This window comes from Lates calcarifer, linkage group LG8 (assembly GCF_001640805.2).
Source record: "Lates calcarifer isolate ASB-BC8 linkage group LG8, TLL_Latcal_v3, whole genome shotgun sequence".
In the NCBI taxonomy this organism is placed as follows: domain Eukaryota; kingdom Metazoa; phylum Chordata; class Actinopteri; family Centropomidae; genus Lates; species Lates calcarifer.
Window position 1 is genome coordinate 3,577,317 of NC_066840.1, and position 18,554 is coordinate 3,595,870.

At 38.7% G+C, this 18,554-nt stretch overlaps 1 protein-coding gene across 3 annotated transcripts in view; it reads left to right on the forward strand.

Moving 5' to 3' along the window:
• il1rapl2 (interleukin 1 receptor accessory protein-like 2) overlaps positions 1-18,554 on the forward strand; it is a 430,428-nt gene that overhangs the window by 57,898 nt on the left and 353,976 nt on the right. For all 3 annotated transcript variants that reach the window (XM_018670159.2, XM_051072153.1, XM_051072154.1), the window contains exon 2: positions 5,684-5,792. In XM_018670159.2, coding sequence (XP_018525675.1) covers positions 5,705-5,792 — 88 coding nt within the window. In that variant the 5' untranslated portion in view covers positions 5,684-5,704. The remainder of the gene's footprint in view (positions 1-5,683; positions 5,793-18,554) is intronic.

An 18,554-nucleotide genomic window follows, 5' to 3' on the forward strand; every position in this document is an offset into this window, starting at 1 on the left:
AAATGAGAACTTTCTGTTCATCTAAAAAATGTCCTATTTCATATGAATTTGTTGCTGCTTACCTGAAATTGACATTTGCAATACCTGTAAATCTTTGCATATTTACATTAATTGTCATTTTTAGATTAATGGGTCCTCGGTTTCACACAACCATTCTATCTAGCCAACAACCATTGATTTTGTAGCCTAAAATAACAACTGTTGCTGGCAGATTTTATCAGCTAGATCATCAATCATCAATCACCAATGATAACTTGGAAAATGAAGACTAACCAATAGGTTTGCCAATGTAACACTATATATCAAGTTTTGGTTGAGATTACTGAGTTTAAAATTCTCCAAACCAAATAAGGAGCTTGACAGAGCTCCTATTGTTACTCTAAACTTTGATATAGTGGTTTTCACACAATATACAGCAATTGACATACATACTCACAAGTAATGCTAGGTTACCACTAGATGGTAAGCTAGTAAGCTAGTTAGGCATGGTAACATTAGTAGCTTGTGTTAGAGCAGACAAACACACTGTGTCATCCATTTCTTGTGATTCCACAATTGTGATTTTGCCTTTTGAGAGATTGACAGCCCAATGCACGCTGTGGAGAAATCCAAAGCTCGTCACAACAGCTGTGGCTAGTTATGTTTGCTAAGCTATGATTAGACAGTTAGTAATTGGGGTAGGGGTTTAGTAGCAGGGAATACAGCTATCTAAGCTGAAGTTGCAGTTAATATTTATACACCTTATAGAGGTAGCACTTTATGTAGGCCTCCTCACTTTTCATAAACTTTAGCTTTCAAAAACTTTGCTTTTGTTACAAACCACCACTGTGCAGATAACAAGAACACACACAGGTACACACACACAGAGCCTTTAGCAGTTGCATTAGACCTCTCTATGTTTCAGACTAAAAGGTTCAGAAAGTGGATAAAAAAAAGGACCTCATACCTCTTCTATCTCTGTAATACTACAGGGCCTGTGTGTGTGAGTGTGTGTGTAATAAAAGTCTTAAGCTCTTTGTGCTGTGTTTGTTTAAGCCCTGCTTTTTCAACTTTCATTACATCCTTCTTGGAAAGTTTTTGGCAACATAACACAATAACTGATGTCTCATTATCACCATCCAAAATTAAAGATACTATACTGTTGGTCTAGATATACTAGTTTCTATGCTGTTTAGATTTAATGTTATTAATTAAATGTAAATGTCAAATTAAGCCTTGATATTAGTTTTGCCTGGTGATTAGGGCCGTCCATAGATTCAAGGCTCCTTTCCGCAAAACTGTCTTTTAGTTAGACACAGAATCCTTACCAACGCCATGGTTTATGTTCCTGACCTTCTTGCAGAGGAGAAAAAGGAAAATTATTTTGCTTTTTATTTATTTGACAGGATTGATTAAGTATCCTGTTACTATTTCTTAGTGTTTATGTCTGAAAAAATGCAAGGTCTTGATGCTAAACTCCATTAGATGCTTCTGTCCATTTATGTTTGACTTTTCCAAGATAACCCAGGTAGACACTACCTTCATATGGCTGACTTACACTTTGATTTTTCTCACTGTTGCTTGTCAAAGAGTTCCTGCTTCACTATCTTTACCTAAAGACAACAGTTCAATTTAGCTTTTTCTGCTGTAGTATAACATAACCTGTCATAGCCCGTTTTCCTTCACTGAGGACTGGAGACTGAGTGCAGCCTGTGAGGCCAGGAAGAGGCAAAACAAAAACAAACAGACAGGTTTGTACCTCCACATTCTGCTTACTTTCCCATGTGCCTCTTTGGATTTCTATTGTTAGTTTTTTACTAGCAAAAAACTGCTCATTATCACCACTTTTTTCCTTTAGCTTCAGATTTGTTTTCTCATTATACTTTCTATATAGCACTGCAGTGGTTCTAAGGAGTTCTGAATGTAACCACATGGCTTTCACTGCAGTTAGCTAACTATACCAGGCTCTACCATCAAACCGTATTGTGAAATATTTGTTCAAATGAAAAACACAAGTTCTTGGCTTCAGTTTATGCAATTAAAAAAATGTTTATATGTTTTCTTTTCCCTCCAAAACTGATCTCTTACATATTTGCTTTATTGTCACAAGAGTAGTTTTACAGTGCTGTCACTCTAACTCCAGACACTCTGACTTTTTACCTCTTTTAAACTGTTTTAACTGTTTTAACAAATTTGAAGTTGTCAGTGATAACAATGACAGTTAAAGGTTGCTGATCAAATAAAATAAGTAGGAAAATAACTGTAGTCAAGGTTACCATGGAGGTTATTGGTTTCTGGTATTCAGTATGTGCATCACATGTGGGAATATAATAACCAGGCATTGCTTGATTTTACTGGCAAGTCTCATGTTGTAACTGTCTTGTAAAACGAGAAGATATGAATCTCATCCTGAAGCCAATCCTGCAACGGAAAAGCTCTGGCTTGCTGTACTATCTTACATAAAAGACAGTGCTGTCTTCCATAGGCACTATTACTACTAAAGGCATAGTTTTATAATGCAATAATGTGTAGATTACTGACTGCACCAAGACAGGAGGGACAAAGAAATCTCACCAACTCTCTCTTTGGCAACACAAATAGGGATTAATAACATGGTGGGGACAAATCAGTCACTTTCCTACTGAAGAAATCCTTTTTGCATTATTTTTCACAGTCAAATAACACCACTGTGCATTTAAATGTACACAAAAACAAAAACACACAAACAAACAAACAGTACCCCTAAATGCCCTTTTTCTCTCAGCTGGCTGGAGGGGCGGACTTCTGCCCATTTTGATTGACAGCAGCTGGCAAGGTGAAGTCCAACTGGAGAAAGAGATAACGTAAAGAAAGAAGTTGTAGCTTAGACGCTATGGGCAGTCAGTGTGTTGTTAGCAGTGGTATTCACCACACACGCAATTTAACGGCCAAAGGATCATTTGCAGGTACGTTTACATATTGTTAAATGTGCTGAAGCTGACTAGCTAATTAGCTATCTAACCCACGAACTGGTGTTAGCAGTGTCGCGGCTCCGTCAACAAGCCCAGTTGCAGGACAAGACCTGTGCTAATGCTTCTGAGCTAAGAAGACACTTTAGCTGGAGAGCCAGTGTGGGTTGTTTAAAGCATGTGGCTCTTGCTTTGAGAAATATTAGGCTGATATTTTGCTGTAACAAAATACTTTATGCTAGTATAGTTTAATATGAAGTAGTTTGATTGGCTGCACGAAAACAAGGGGGTACCATCATGAAACAACAAAGTTAAAAACAAGCAATCATAAAAACAAACAAACTTGAAGCTTAAAAATAAGCGTTAAGTGTTGACGGGTGAATGTGTGAAAGTGTTATTGGTTAGCTGTTTGAAGTAACCAGAAATTGCCTTTTGAAAATGCAGTTTGAATTAATACAGTATCAAGAGACTCGTTTCTTTCATTAAACAGAGGGAATACCGCATTGCATTTGGATAGAAAGAAAATTCATTAACTTACTTTTAGCTATTAAATAATCAAAAATGTAATGCTTTACTTCCAGCAGTCATTACAGTTTTTGGCCAGGAGTCAAGCTGTGCTGTTAAGTGACAGATAAGCAGTACGGAAATTACCACCATTAACATTACAGTATGTGGCCAACAGAAGTTTATTAAACCAGAAATTTTGACACAGGTGCAGCCAATAATCATAATAAGAATAGCATTCAAATTAGCTGTTAAGTGGCAGTGCCCTGGTATTGTGCTTGCTGGCTTATTATGACTATATCATGGAGGCATCATTAGTGTTATTAGTTGCACCTGTGTTTTATTTGGTTGTGACAAGTCAAAATATTTGCTGGGAAAAAGGTTTGTTGAGTGTGTTTTTGTGTGTGTGATGTGTGGCTTTGACTGTCACTCCACTAACCTGGGTTGTGGCAAAGCAATAATATATAAAACTGAACCACATCTGTTATTCTTTTAAATTATAATGTAAATATTGATATTTCAGGCTTTCTGGTAAAAGACGATTCCTAAATTATGAAAAATATGTTTGCCTTTGAATCTTTAAATCATGTTTTCAAATTTTAGAAATACTGTACTTTCAACCACAAATTGTGACAGGCAGGATGCCTTGAAAGCCAGCAGAAATTAATAATTTCCAACTGGTAGTAGTGACAACATGCAGCATTCTTTGTATTTTTGTTCTCTTGGCTTTGTTCTCCACATTGATTTGGTCCCAGTTTTAGATGCCTATCCCATCATTGCCCATCTTGAAAGGCAAATAACTGTGCTCACATATCAACACCATCCCAGGTTCTGTCATCAGCTATCCCACTGTTCATGTGAATGAAATGTGATTTCAATCAGTACTCAAGCTGGAGTTTGAGTTCTCTTTTATTGTCACATGTATGAAAAACAGAATGAAATGACTGCTGGCATGGTTAATCTTGTTCTTCGATCTTTCCCTGGTTTTTGTGGTTGTGTGTGCACGCGCGTGCCCGCGCCCATCTAGTTTTGTACAGAGAAAGCATGTGAAAATCTGATTGTGGTCTATCTATCAGTGTGATTTCACATTGCTGGCTCAAAGACTGCATGTGTGTCCCTAAAGCTGCTGCAGCCTTTGTATTCATGGCCTATGGTCAAATCTAATTTCGTTTCAGTATTTTGATTTTAATCAGTTGAAAAAAGAACCCCACCAAACTGGCATTTCAGATCAATATTAATATTTTTTTCTGCTTTCCTTGCTGCTGTAATTCCAATAAAGCGTTTTTTACAGCGCTTTATTTTTACAGCATATTGGCCCACACGCAACAAGATTTGGGGTTACCCTATTTTATTTTTTCCTTTCATTTGTAGCTTGTAAAGGCACGAGAGATACAAACAGAAATTTTACCATCCATTTGAAATCATATCAAATCCAAAAAAGAACATCCTGAAGAGTTTTATACATACTGGTCTCAGTGTTACTATGAAGGAGAAAGCAGCCTTTTTTATTGTTTTTCTGTGTGTATAAAACCACCATCTGACCGCATACTTATAACCTATAATATTCCAATCCCCATTAAGTTGTACATCTCCTAATTTTTCCCCAATCATCATATGCTAACTTATGTTTTCACATAAGTCTGATTACTGTAGTTGCTAATAGTGCTTGCTAGAAGCATGAAGCTTGTATAGTTTAGCCTGCTAAAAGCAGCTGCATACTAGAAAACTGACATTAGTGCTCTGTATGAAAGACTTAACACAGAGTCACAACTCACGAAGATCAACACAGAAGAACACGAGCAACTGTAACACAAAGTGTCTGACTATACATTGGAGACTGCTGTTTGCATCTCCTCTCTGAGCAGCAACCAATGTTGGTGTCTGTGACCCTACTGTATTTAAGTGGTTTTATTTCTTGAAATGAATCAAAGTAGCAGATCAGGAAACACTTCTATGAATTGTTGTTTAACACACAGCTTAGCCAGTTTTGTTGTTTAGGCTTGTGGATGTGGAGGCAAAATGTTAGCATGCAGCACTGCAGCAATGAAGGGGTTTTGGTGTTTTGGTGTTTTAGTGGCACGGTTTCTCCAAAGCTAAAGAACATCTTGTGACTGGGACAAAATTATGATTTCAGTGATGTGGTGTGATTGTAACTGTGGTTTGCTTGTTATTGCCAGGTTTAAATGACCATCAGCGTGATACCCCTATGTTATCTCCTAACATTTTGTCCCCTTCTGTCCTGTTTTCTCAAGGTGCCAGTGGAGAGTAGAGAGATGACTTTATCCTTCCTCTCCCTCCTCCTCCTTCTCCTCGCCTCAGGAGCCTGTGACGACGTCAAGTACATCTCCAAAAGGAACTCAGGTAGGGTGAACATCCCTGGTGTTTGCTGTCTCCACTTGAGGCCATGCTGGTTTGCTGAAAATGAACCTTCCTGAAAGCTCCCAGATTTTGTCTTTTTGGAGGTTTTTGAATTTTGCCTATATTCCCTTCGTTTTTGTTTTTTTTGTTCCACTGTCATCCTTTCTCACTGCAAACACTCTTCAGCCTTCTCTCAATAATGCTACCTCTTGTCCTTTCTCATTTCTCTCCTCCTCACTCTTATTCTCTCAATTGCTGTCAAATACATGCTCCCTCCCTTCTTCCCCAGCAATTCTCTCCACTCTTTCCTTTCTGGTGCACTGATATTTCTTAACTTGATGTGATGGATATACGTTTACTTTGTTCTAGCCATTTTTTTCTTTTTCATAATCACCACCTCTGCCTTTCTCAGATAACACTCCTCTCCAAACTCTGCACTCAGAGCTGTTTCCCTGCCTCTCCTTTTTCTGCTGAGGGTGTGTAATGATCAGCCTGTCTGACTGCTGCTGTCATTGTTGCTGCTGTTGTGCTCATTTGTGTATTGTTGGCCAGCTGATGACAGGTCTGCTGATCTTTTATTCCTGGTCGATTTGTTGTGTCTCGTTGATCAACCTGACCAAGAGAGCTTGATTGGCTTATCAGTGTTTGGCATGTGGCCTCAATAATGCTTTGTATGATACTGTAAGTATGTGTGACAGAGGTGAACTATACTGTACACACTACTTAACTTTGTTTAAGCACACGCATTGTGCTTCAGTTTCACGCTGTGGGAATAGCATCATTCAGAATATTTGTTCTGCAGTTTTACAAACAGAGGTCCTGTAATTCTAAATATTACCAATAGCGTTTGTAATTTTATTGTCATGCACCCTTGCCAGGTCCTAAAAGTGATAAAAACACAGAAAATTACTTACTGATTTTTAGCAAACTCAGGTCATCGAATTATAACAATCTAGTTAGAATTGATTCCCCTGTAATGTAATCGTGTCTCACAATTTTGCTGGCTTATAAGTGAGAGTGTAGGCCCTGGCAGTTTAATCGAGGGAATTTGAGGGCCGCCATAACATTCCTTTAGAGATCCTTTGTAATTACGCACAGCATCGGAGAGGTACATTATAGAGCTTCATTTAACTACTGTAAGAATAACAGAGTTTAGTTTTAAAGACCTTAAACACTGGTTCATTCACACCATAGATCTCTGTATTTATGTTTTTCTCTCTTCTCATTGGTTTAAAATGGGTGCGGCTGAAGTGGAAAAGGATGATGTCACACACATCTGTGCACCAGTTAGGATTTAACATTTCAATCGAAATCTGATGACAGTTGATGGGTTATTTGTAAAAATACACTTATTCCCTTTATTGATAAGACTTGGTGAGAAACCTGGAAATGGGGGAAACAGCCTACCTCGGACCAAAAGTAACAAAACTCCAGGAAGTAACGGCTCAGAACTTTACAGCTTAAAAAAACTTACAGCTTTACTGCAGCAATGGAAACTTAACACAAACAATTCATACAGGTGTTCCAACTTTTTTTGATTACCTACAAACCCTCAAAGGCAGTGTTGGAACAAACTGTGTCACTGCACCGTCTGAAGCATTGTTTGGATGCTACTCCAGCAAGTAATAACTTATATTGCTATCAGAATGGTGAGAAAAAGGCAAGTGACAAAGTGAGACAGACTGGTTGGTCAAGGGTTCATCCTACAGCAAGATAATGAAACAAACCTATGTCAGAACTACCTTTAGAAGAAAAGAACAAGATGGTGGCTTCAGATTATGTACTGGCCAGACTTAAACCCATTGAGCTGGTTTGGGATGACGTTGACAGAAAGTGAGACCAAAACAGCCTATAAGTGCAACACATTTGTGGGAACTGATGCAGCAGTTTTGGAACAAACTTTGTGAGTAAAGAGTAGCATAGAGAGTGGAGTGTTTGGCTGCTGGATGTGTCAAACACATTACACATTACATTAAATTTTGTTAAAAAGATTCCAGGATTCCTTTACTTAAAATTGTTAATTTGTTCTATGATTTAATTTAAGAAACAAAGAGTCTTTAAACAGTGTAAAATAGAGATGTTAGAAAACTGTTGAGTGGTTGTGTACATATTTACTGTACAGGTGAGAGTGGTATCAATTTTCTCATCTAACTCTCAGCAAGAAAGTGAATGAGTGGATTTCCCAAAATGCTGCGTTACTCCTTTAATAAATAATATCTTAGTCATAGAGAAACACTAGGTTATGTTTTCAGGGGCTTTAATGTTTTACTGAAGTTGCACAATTGACATAGGGACGTATCAGGGGCCACTTTTGATAATTTCATGTACTGGCAGTAATAAGACATGTCATGCATTATATATATAATTAGATTCATGTTTGTAGGGAAATCATGTGTTCTACTGACTACTTCTAAAAGTTCAGGGTCATCTACAGAACAACAGCCCTGCAGCTGACTGAAATTCATTGATGTGGTGAAGGATACTTGCCAACATGTCTTCCAGGCCACCCAGACACCCACATAAAGTCCAAAGAGTATTATGTGGCAAAACTTCCAGGCTACACTATGGTAGAATAGAAAAGTGATTCCATTTTTATCTGGCAAAATACCACAACACAATTTGTTGAATTTGTTCTTTTGTGAGAGTAAATCAGTTTTTGAAAAGCTTAGTGAGGTTGGGTTACCCAGTTACCGTTTGCTCAGTCTCTTCTGTTACTGTGTCTTCTCTCACCTTTTTCTTTCTGCGTGTCTCTGTCTCCATCACACTCACTCTTCAACGTGCTGACTGTGTGGGCGAGGTGGTGGGAGTTTTTGTTTAGTATTTGCTGTGTATGTGTATGTGTCAGCTCGCAGGCATACCTGCATGTGTGTGCAACAGTGTGCTTCATGCCATATTGAACAGATACTGTCTGTGTGTGGGTGCTGTATATATCCAGGATTTAAGTGTGTGTGTGTGTGTGTCTGTGTGAGAACTCCCTGAGTGTGCTTCAGTGTATGCTCTCTGGATGTACATGCTCCGTCTTTGTGTGTGTGAGTGTGGGAGAGGTGTGCACAGAGCAATTATGTGATCAGAGCTGAGCCAAACGGACATTTATGTGGGCGACTGCTACAGTCGGCCAAAGATAGGCTGTTAGATCTTTTCTTTCTCTTGCTGCTTGCGCGCGTGTGTGTGTAACTGGACACCATATGGATAGGAACTACCATTTCCTCGTGTCAGTCTCCCCGCTGTGCTTTGATGCAGCACACGCTGCAGCAAAAGAGGACAAATTGTGATGAGACATAGCAGAGAGCAGGACGATGGCTGGTGGGGAGGTACTTTTAAGTGATTTTTGTGCAGATCACCACATAAACAAGAAATAAGTGAGAGCTATAGAAAATGCAATGGCAATGTGATACGAAATCTGATCCATGAAGGGAAATCCTCACTCCCCTCCACATGTAGGTCAGAAGTTAGCTACTGTATAGTCAACCGTGAAACTGGACGGGAACTGTGCCTTGCTTAAAGACAAGAAGAGTTTTCACACTGATATTAAAAGTACAGCAAAGTGCATGTTGATGATCATCCATCTTGGCAGCTCAGAGTGGAAGTTGCATCATGAAGAATGAACAACAACTTGTAGTAAACAAGCTACAGCATCAAGTGTATGTACAGTAGCTTGTAGGGTTGGAAAACAAATATGTGCTTGTAGTGTGTAGCAATTAGAAAGTGAGAATAGAGTAATTATGTGTAGCATTTGTTTATGTCACTACTTTTTGTGTTTTCTCAAGCCTTTCACACCCCTAGTGTGCTGATTATTCCATGCTGGAGACTCTGTACATCTTACGTCTTGTTGCATTGTCCATTCCATATATCATTTGTTTGGAATATTTCACCATTTTTGTTCCAGCTCCTCAGTCGTGTCAGTATCTGATCTTAGAATTTAATCTATTCTTATTTATCTGAGAGGCTATTCTGTGGAAATCTATCACTCTGACGGTAAAAGTTCTGTTTAAAGTTCTGTTAAATTTGAAAAGTTGGACTCCGTATAGCTGCACTGAAAGCTCTGTATGAGGAGGTACAATCTGATATTTCAAACAGAAGGTATGAACAAACATTTGTGTTATTTTATGTTGCAGTCATATTTGATGCTAAATAGTGTTTTGTATGCAATATCACAAGGAGCTTATTATAATGTGCTCCAGATTAAACTAATGTAGGATGCAGGAGTGATGTACATCCAAGAGTATTTAGGAGATCTGCTTCAAGACCAGGACTGTTTCAGAGTAATGAGTTAGACTGGTGTGTTTGTATGTATGTGCACTGTAAGCTGATTGATGACAGATTTCTGAGATATTACAGTACTATGGCTTCCTCACATTACCACCAGGAGCAGTTTAGCAGTTTTTCATTTTAGAGGTTTTTCTCTGTTTTTCACTGTCTGAGCTGTTATTTAAATGTTTCACAGTTTGTCTTGTCTTGTTTATCTGTCTGTTTTGACCTGCCTAGTCTGTGTGTTTGTATGTGTATAAGAGAGTGCGACAGATTTTACACCTACTTTTCCTAGATGTTGAATTTAAGACACAAATTCTGCCAAAGTGACAAATCAGTTGCAGCTGCTGTTTCATTTAAACCTTCATTTCCTCCTCCCATACATTTCACCTCTGACCAGGAATGCCTTAAAATGAATATTGAGAAAGCCCCTGCTGTTTTCCTTTCATTTTACAAGAAGGACAAATGCACTTTGACCGTTTTTTTCATGTGCATTCCAATTTCTAAAAGGACGTATTTACGTAAGGTATTATTTGTATATTGTGTTATGGAAGAAGAATCATAGTGAAGCTAATGGTGTTGAAGTAACTACATTTACACACAGGCAGAACTGTTTCTCAGATTAGACCATTTTACTGAAAGTGCTAATGAGCTTGACAGTTTCTACACAGGTATGAAAAATTTGAACATAATGCCTGGAAGTAATACAGGCACATTTTGAATACACACACACACACACACACCTTTTTTCACACACACTCCCTCATGGCTGCAGTCATACTACAACAAAACGTTCATACCGTACGGACACACATTATAAGTCTTAACTGTGACACTGATGATTACAGAAATTCAACACCCTCTTTTCTTCATCGTCTCTCGATCTTTCTCTCCATCTCTCTTGGTTGTCTCAGTCAAGGCCAGATCTTAGGTGCTGAGCAGAAAGATAAAGCAGACTCTTATCTAGATTTCTGCTAGGCTCATACAGAAGAGAGTCAGTGAGACACAAACAAATAAAACATGTAGCATTAGAATGGTGTATTGATATATTTCCATACATCAATGGGAATAAAGTTAGGTTTGAAACACTGAAAAATAAAAACGAAATCACAGTAAGAAAGACTGTGTTCAAATGCATAGCAACAGGGTCATATGGTATTTTATTTCTTAACACATTTTCTCACATATTATATGATTTCTACCTCCTCAAGCTTATTTATGTTCCTTTTACTTCACTTTATTTATGTTTTTCCCTCTGTCTTCTCATTTCTGTCCTCCCCCCTTTATTGTAACAGTCTTTAAAGACTCTGTGCTGCTGGCCCCCACATGATGTGCTGATACAGATGGTTTGCTGTGTGTGTTTGTGTGTGTCAGAGTGATTGAGTGCCAGCAAATGCCCTTCTATGTACCTGTGTGAGTGTGTTTTCTGATGCTGATCTGATGATCTAATTGCAAATTAACTCTTAACACACAGAAAAAGATAACGGAATATACTGTTTGTGTGTGTTTGTGTGTGCGTGTGTGTGTGTCATGCTTCAGTGTGATGTCTACATTGTGTGCGACATTGAAACTGTGTATGTGTGTGTGCTGACTAGCTTTGAGTGAGACAGAATGGACAAAACACATGTAGATCTGTCTTTCTCACTGAGACACACACACTCACATCTCTCTAACTGCACACTGCAGCTTATTTTGCATTAGAAAGCATCTGAAGTTGAGCAGATTTTTAACTTCTGATGCAGACAGATTTTCCAGAGTAAAGTGTTGATGCACATGGTTTTTACACTTGACTGTAATTGACTTTGCTGCACAATGAACATGAATGTCAGGCTCTGTGAAACAGTTGTGTCTTTAAAAAAAGACTTTGTTAGAAAAATGTAAATTAACTAGATAATTAAAAACAGAAATAAAAAAATCAAACATACAGGAGAAAGTGCAAAAATACCACATAGTGTCCTTTGCTGAATGTCCAGAATGACTTTAGAATTGTTTTTGGAGCCATGTGAATTCCTTTGCTGCTGCTCTTGGTGTTGCTCAGAGTGCTGAAGGCAAAAAGGAAAATGACTTATTCACCATAGTGGAGAATGCAGACAGTGACAGAGAAATGGAGCAGGGGATGAGAGATATTCAACATTTATAAGATCTTATTGTACTACAGCAGCTGAAGAGAGACAGAAACATTTTTGTTTTGCCTGGGATGCTGTATGGTACAGGTGAATGATGTAATTTCATGACAGAATTGCGACAAATAATTTACATTATGATGCATTTTTAAAATTTTATTTGCACATTAGTTTCATTTACCAACAACCTGAAGTATTGACAGTGTCAATGTCAAAAACATGGACTCATTGGTGTCTTTGTAGTGATACCAGTGGAGTAAAGTAATAAGAGCCTAGGTTCTAGTATCTGCTGACCAGGCCACAGCTTCACACGCATTTTATTTTGATTATACGAAAAGAAATCACATCACAGCCTAACTGTCTGTTCACTCTAGACTAACAAGCAGCAAAAATGGCTGTTCATTTTCACTGTGATCTGACAATAAGGGCCAGGCATTAGCTGGATAAAACATAGCAATGTCATTTTTACACACTGTCAAATTGATGCTTAACTCTACCAAATGTAGTTTTTAACTATGCAGGGGCAAGTTAAGTCATCAATGATATTTGTATATATTTAGGGACAGGTCTGACATGCTTAAACATCATTCTGATATTGGTTAGAAGTGGTGGATTGAAACCTGATTGAAACCTTGGAAGGTGGTATGAGACACATACATAGCCAGATGTTCAAATGGTAATACATAAACTTTACTCTATTACATCAGTAAACAGTCTTTGGATGTAGCCTGTGATAATGGCATCTGAAGTTAGTCTGAAATTAGATTGGGATTATTCTATCACATATTAAGTGATCAGAGAAACAGGGATATCAACATACACATTTCAATATACACATTCAATAGTTACAATCATTCGGAAGCACTATGGTATTGATAGAATTTGATCTCTGAGCAGTACAGTCACATAATGAGCTGTATTGTATAATTAGCTGTATAGGTGAGGGAGGAGTGTGAATGAGAGCCTTTGGGGGGCTAGAAACACTTTCACTTGTGGTCTATCATATGTCATTGTGTCAGGTTATAGATAGTGGGTAAATAACCTGCTAAACTGTAAAAAGCATTCATCGTTTGGTGTTTTGTCAACTTTAGCTGCACCCTCTGTACTGGTTTCAGTGTAAGTCTAAATGAAAATTTTTAAATCTCATCTGGATTTTAATATGGAATAGAGACACCTGATTTATGATCTGGCATTATGATGTGGTAAATATGGTCAAATATGACTATTTTAGATTATATTAAGTTTTACAAAAGGCCTCTATTAAAAATATAATATTTGGTATGACTGGATCTATATTATGTAAGTGGATGTCATACGAGTGTCATTAAGCAATGTCCACCCTGGCTGTGGGTGGTCCAGGAGCAAACAGCCTCTAAAAACCTATGAAAACTGCTAACATTCAAATACATTACACGCAGATACTGTATGACACACAGTAATAGTGATGTGGGATGACATAACTGTGCAAATGTGTGTTTGTGTGTCTATCATCAGAGTGAGCATAAAAATATTAGCACTCATGTCTGTACCTGGCATGACTAATTAAGATAAGTGGCTTTGTCATAGAAAGGAATCCTCTTGACTTTTCTCCACTCTGCGTTCAGCTGTGCCTGCATGTTTGTGTTTCCTACTCACACACAATGCACCCTCTCTCTCTCTCTTTCTCTCCCTCTCTCTCCCTCTCTCCCACTTCTCTTTTACTGCTCTTAAACTAAAGATAATAGGCTGTTTGTGAGGCTGCTGTGTGTGTGTGTGTGTGTGCCTGTCCTCTAATTAAACCACATATACTGTAGATTTAACTGCAGCAGCATTAGCAAAGGCCAGTTTACTAACCACCATGAATACCATCTAATTTTTTTGTCTGCACCAGTCTCAATGGATTACTATGTAAAAAGTAATCATTAACTATCAGTAAGTTGGACTTTAATGAAAAATAGAAGGAGAAAACTTTCATAAAGCTTTATATTTTAAAAGTGTTCTGTAGGTTTTTTTTATTGCTACATTGCTAACATTAGCATTAACAGCTGTTTACTGACCAAGAACTTTAGCCAGTTTTTACAAGACAAGGTTAGAATACATCCCCTGGGCAGTGCTACTTCATCCTGAGGGCAGACTAGACACTACAGTGACTCTTCAATAGAAGAAAACAGTGATAGAACAGAAAAGTGTTAACATTGCTGTTGCTTTCCACCACTGGAGACAGCTCTTGGTGAATAAAGAGATTTGATGCTAAAGTTTGATGCTAAACTTGCAATGTTAAGTAAATGGCTGTTAATGCTGATGTTTGCATTAATCAGCAGCTTTAATCTTAACCCTGTTGAAAAGACAAGATTAAAAGGTTCTATTTTTAAAGATGGCACATTTCACCACTTTCGTATACAATACAATAACAAAATGTGTTATCTCATCTAAGGTTAATTGGACTGAAGTTACTGTTCTCACCTGTTGTGTTTCTGCTCCTTCTGAACAAGGACATCAGTTTACCCTCAGGAGAAGCTTTTGTGGCTCAGCCTCTCCAGACTCTTTCGTCTGTGTGCCCGCTGTGGCCCAGCACTGGCATTGGGATGGGAGAAAAGAGGTGAACTCATTGCTCAGACCAACCATCTTTACAAGCCCTGTTTTAGCTGCACCAGCGTTACAGGACACTCCTTGGAAATTACCAAATGTCATAGTCTTGACAGCACTTTGTAATATCATCTATAGAATAATGCAATGAAATTTTTCAAGCAGTAGTTTGACATTTTGAGAAATGTCATTTATTCCCTTTCTTGCTGAGAAGTAGAAAGGGTCTTTCACCTAATTGAAAATTTTAAAACTAAATAGTGTACTGAAGACGAAAAGCTTAACCAATTGAGAGCTCAACTGTTTCTTCATTTTTTAGAAAAATGTAAAAGGAAAAAAACAAAAACATCAATGCACTCAGCAGCCTACTCTATAAATATTCAGCTACTGGTTCTTAGTCCAAACCCCACACCACCTGATTAATCTACTCTGCCAATACTTTTTCATTTTTGGCTTCCATTTTCACTGTATCTGTCACAATTTCTCCTCTACAGTACTTCTACTCTTAGTTTCTTACTTTGTCTTTCTTATTTCTGCAGTGTCCTTCTTCTGTCCTCTCTATCTCTCTTTTTCCACTTTCTCTCTTGCTGTTTAATTGGCTTTAAAGGAGGGCTCTTGGTCTGTAGCTACTATAGGCAGTAATGTCAGTGAGGGCTGGGCCTGTGTATGTGGAATAGGGAAAAGCGAAAAAAAAAAAACAGGCCGAAAGTGTTCAATGCACCGTTCTTCTGGAAAATTGTTAAAATTAAAAGCTCTTTTGTTATGCATAACTGCATGCCTTTACTTTAAAACAGACAATCTGTGAAAATACCTTATTTTACACAAGATCTTCTAAGATGGTCAGGGCAGAATTCCTGGTACTCCTTAGAGATGGTGATATACTGTGGAGATACAAGTGGATTGTTGTGGTACTTCAAGCAGATTATTGTCTTCAACTAGTATCACAGACGTCTTAAGAATTATAATCATTCAGTCATCATCCAATCTGTTGTTCATCTTATTTAAATGAAGAAAAGGAGTTGTGAAGAGAAGAAAAGAAGAAGAAAATAATTACCAAGCATGGTCAAAGTAAAGGCTACAAGACCATGTCCAGATAGCTTGTTGTTCCTTTGACCACAGTTGCTAATATTATTAAGAAGTTTAAGGTCTATGGGACCATAGCCAATCTCCGTGGATGTGATTACAAGAGAAACAATGACCCCTGATTGAACAGAGGGACCAGTTCCAATGGTGGAAAATGAACCAAGAAAAACAGGATACAAGCTGACCTCTAAGATCAAAACTGGTTTCCTTGTAAAAAGACCTATGAAGACCCCTTTTTGAAATAATAATAATAATAATAATAATACATTTTATTTATAAGCGCCTTTCTGACACCCAAGGACACTGTACAATATATAATAAACAAAAGAATAATACAACAAACAATAAAAACTCTTACAATATACAATAATCAATAAAAAACAACAATAGATAGAGTCAACATAAAAGAAATGTAGGGCGGTGAAGTTGCAGTAAGTAGGTTAGAGTGAGTAGGCAATTTTAAACAGATGGGTTTTGAGTCTGGATTTGAAAACAGGAAAGGAGTCAATGTTTTGGAGGGCTGGTGGCAGGGAGTTCCAGAGCTGGGGAGCAGAGCATTTAGCCGCTCTGCTCCCCACGGTGCTGAGACGGGCAGAGGGTATACAGAGATGAATGGAGGAGGAAGATCTGAGGGAATGGGAAAGGGTGGCGATGTGTAGGAGGTCAGATAAATATGGGGGTGCAAGGTTGTGTATGGCTTTGAAAGTAAGCAGGAGGAGTTTGAATTCAATGCGCTGTTTAACCGGGAGCCAGTGGAGTTGCTGAAGGATGGGGGTGATGTGACGGAAAGAGGGGGTTGTGGTGATAATGTGAGCGGCAGAGTTCTGGACCAGTTGAAGCTTATGGAGGGACTCTTGAGGAAGGCCAAAGAGGAGAGAGTTGCAGTAGTCGATGCGGGAGGTGACGAGGCTGTGGACAAGGGTGGAAGCAACATGGGGGGTGAGGGAGGGGTGGAGTCGATTTATGTTAGCGTAGATGGAAATATGCAGACCGGGTGATGTTATTAATATGAGATTGGAATGATAGTGTGCTGTCGAGGATGACACCCAGACTCTTAACTTGAGGGGAAGGGGAAACTGGGGAGCTGTTGATAGTGAGGGAGAAGCTGTCAACTTTGGATAGAGTGGATTTGGTGACAACCAGAAGGATCTCAGTTTTATTACTGTTTAATTTTAGAAAGTTTGAGGAGAACCAGGATTTTATTTCTAATAAACAGGAGGTGAGGGAGGAAGGTGGGAAAGTGGAGTTCGGCTTGCTAGAGAGGTAGAGCTGGGTGTCATCCGCGAAGCAGTGGAAATGGATGTTGAATTTACGGAAGATATTGCCAAGGGGGAGAAGGTAAGTGATAAAGAGAAGGGGCCCCAGGACAGAGCCCTGGGGCACACCTGTAGTGACTGGGGAGGGGTCGGATTTGAAGGATTTTAGCTGTATGAACTGAGTGCGGCCTGACAGAAATGGAAACATAAAAAAGCCTGACTAGGGTTTGCTAAAATGCATGTTGACAAACCACAATGCTTCTGGGAGATGGTCTGTTGGACAGATGAAACAAAAGCAGAGCTGTCTGGTAAGTCACACCAGCTCTGTGTTCACAGAAGAAAGAATGAAGTTTTCAAAGAAAAGAACACCATCCCCACTGTGACACATGGAGGAGGCTCAGTTATGTTATGGTTTTGCTTTGCTGTGCCTTGAATCTGAGCAGGGCATTCTGAATCAAAACATACTGCCAAGTGTCAGAGAGCTCTGCCTCTGTTGTAGGTCATGGCCTGGCAACAGGATAATGACCTGAAACATCTAAAACCAGCCAAGAGTGAACAAGGAGAAAATATTTGACTGTTTTAAAATGGACTGCCAAACTACCAGCTGAGAAGTGTACAAGTCTCATCAAGAGTGACAAAAAGTGCCTGATTGCAGTGATTGCCTCAGAGGGGTGTCTGTTCTATTGAATATAGAATAAAGAACAGTGGTTTCCAATTACCGTTGTCAGTTTCAATTTATTTAAGAGAAAACTCTGTTTTTTTCTTTGTGAATAGGAATCAGTACTTTCAGTCACATCTGTATAAAGATGATGTAATGTATGTTTTCATGGAGTTTCTGCATATAAGGTGAAGGTGTGTTACAGTATGTCATGAACAGTCATCCATGGCATTTAGAGTTGATCAAGTTCACAACATTCAGTTGGTAAATGCTCTAAACAACCAGTATAGAGCATTTAACAACTGAGCTTACTGAGTTACCTTGGTTGGCAAAATCAAAACTGGAAGCTGAACCCTGAAATTCATGATCCTTATGAAGTAAGTTGATTTCCTCTCTGCCTTCCTCACTTCTTCTCTCTTCTTCTGCCCCCCCCCACATTTGCTCTTTGTCCCTCTCACTACCTTTCTGTCACATCCCCCCACCCACACCCCCCCATGTCTTCATGTCTTTGTTGTGCTCCAAGGTCATATTAAAGATTCATCCATCCTCTGGTTCTGCAGTCAAATATTGATAAAGGCTGACACCGCTTTGACTCTGTACACCTAAGGGTTCCATTCTGCATGCACACACACGCACACACACACACACACCACCACCCACCCACCCACACATAGCTACCTAGAATGTTCATACAGCTATAGTGCACACAAATACCAATATGACTGCTGTACAAATACAAGCAGAACAAACATACTTGTTCAAACACACACATTTTACACTGTACTTACATGTCATTCATGGCCATGTTACTGTACTGTAATAACTAGATTTTCTC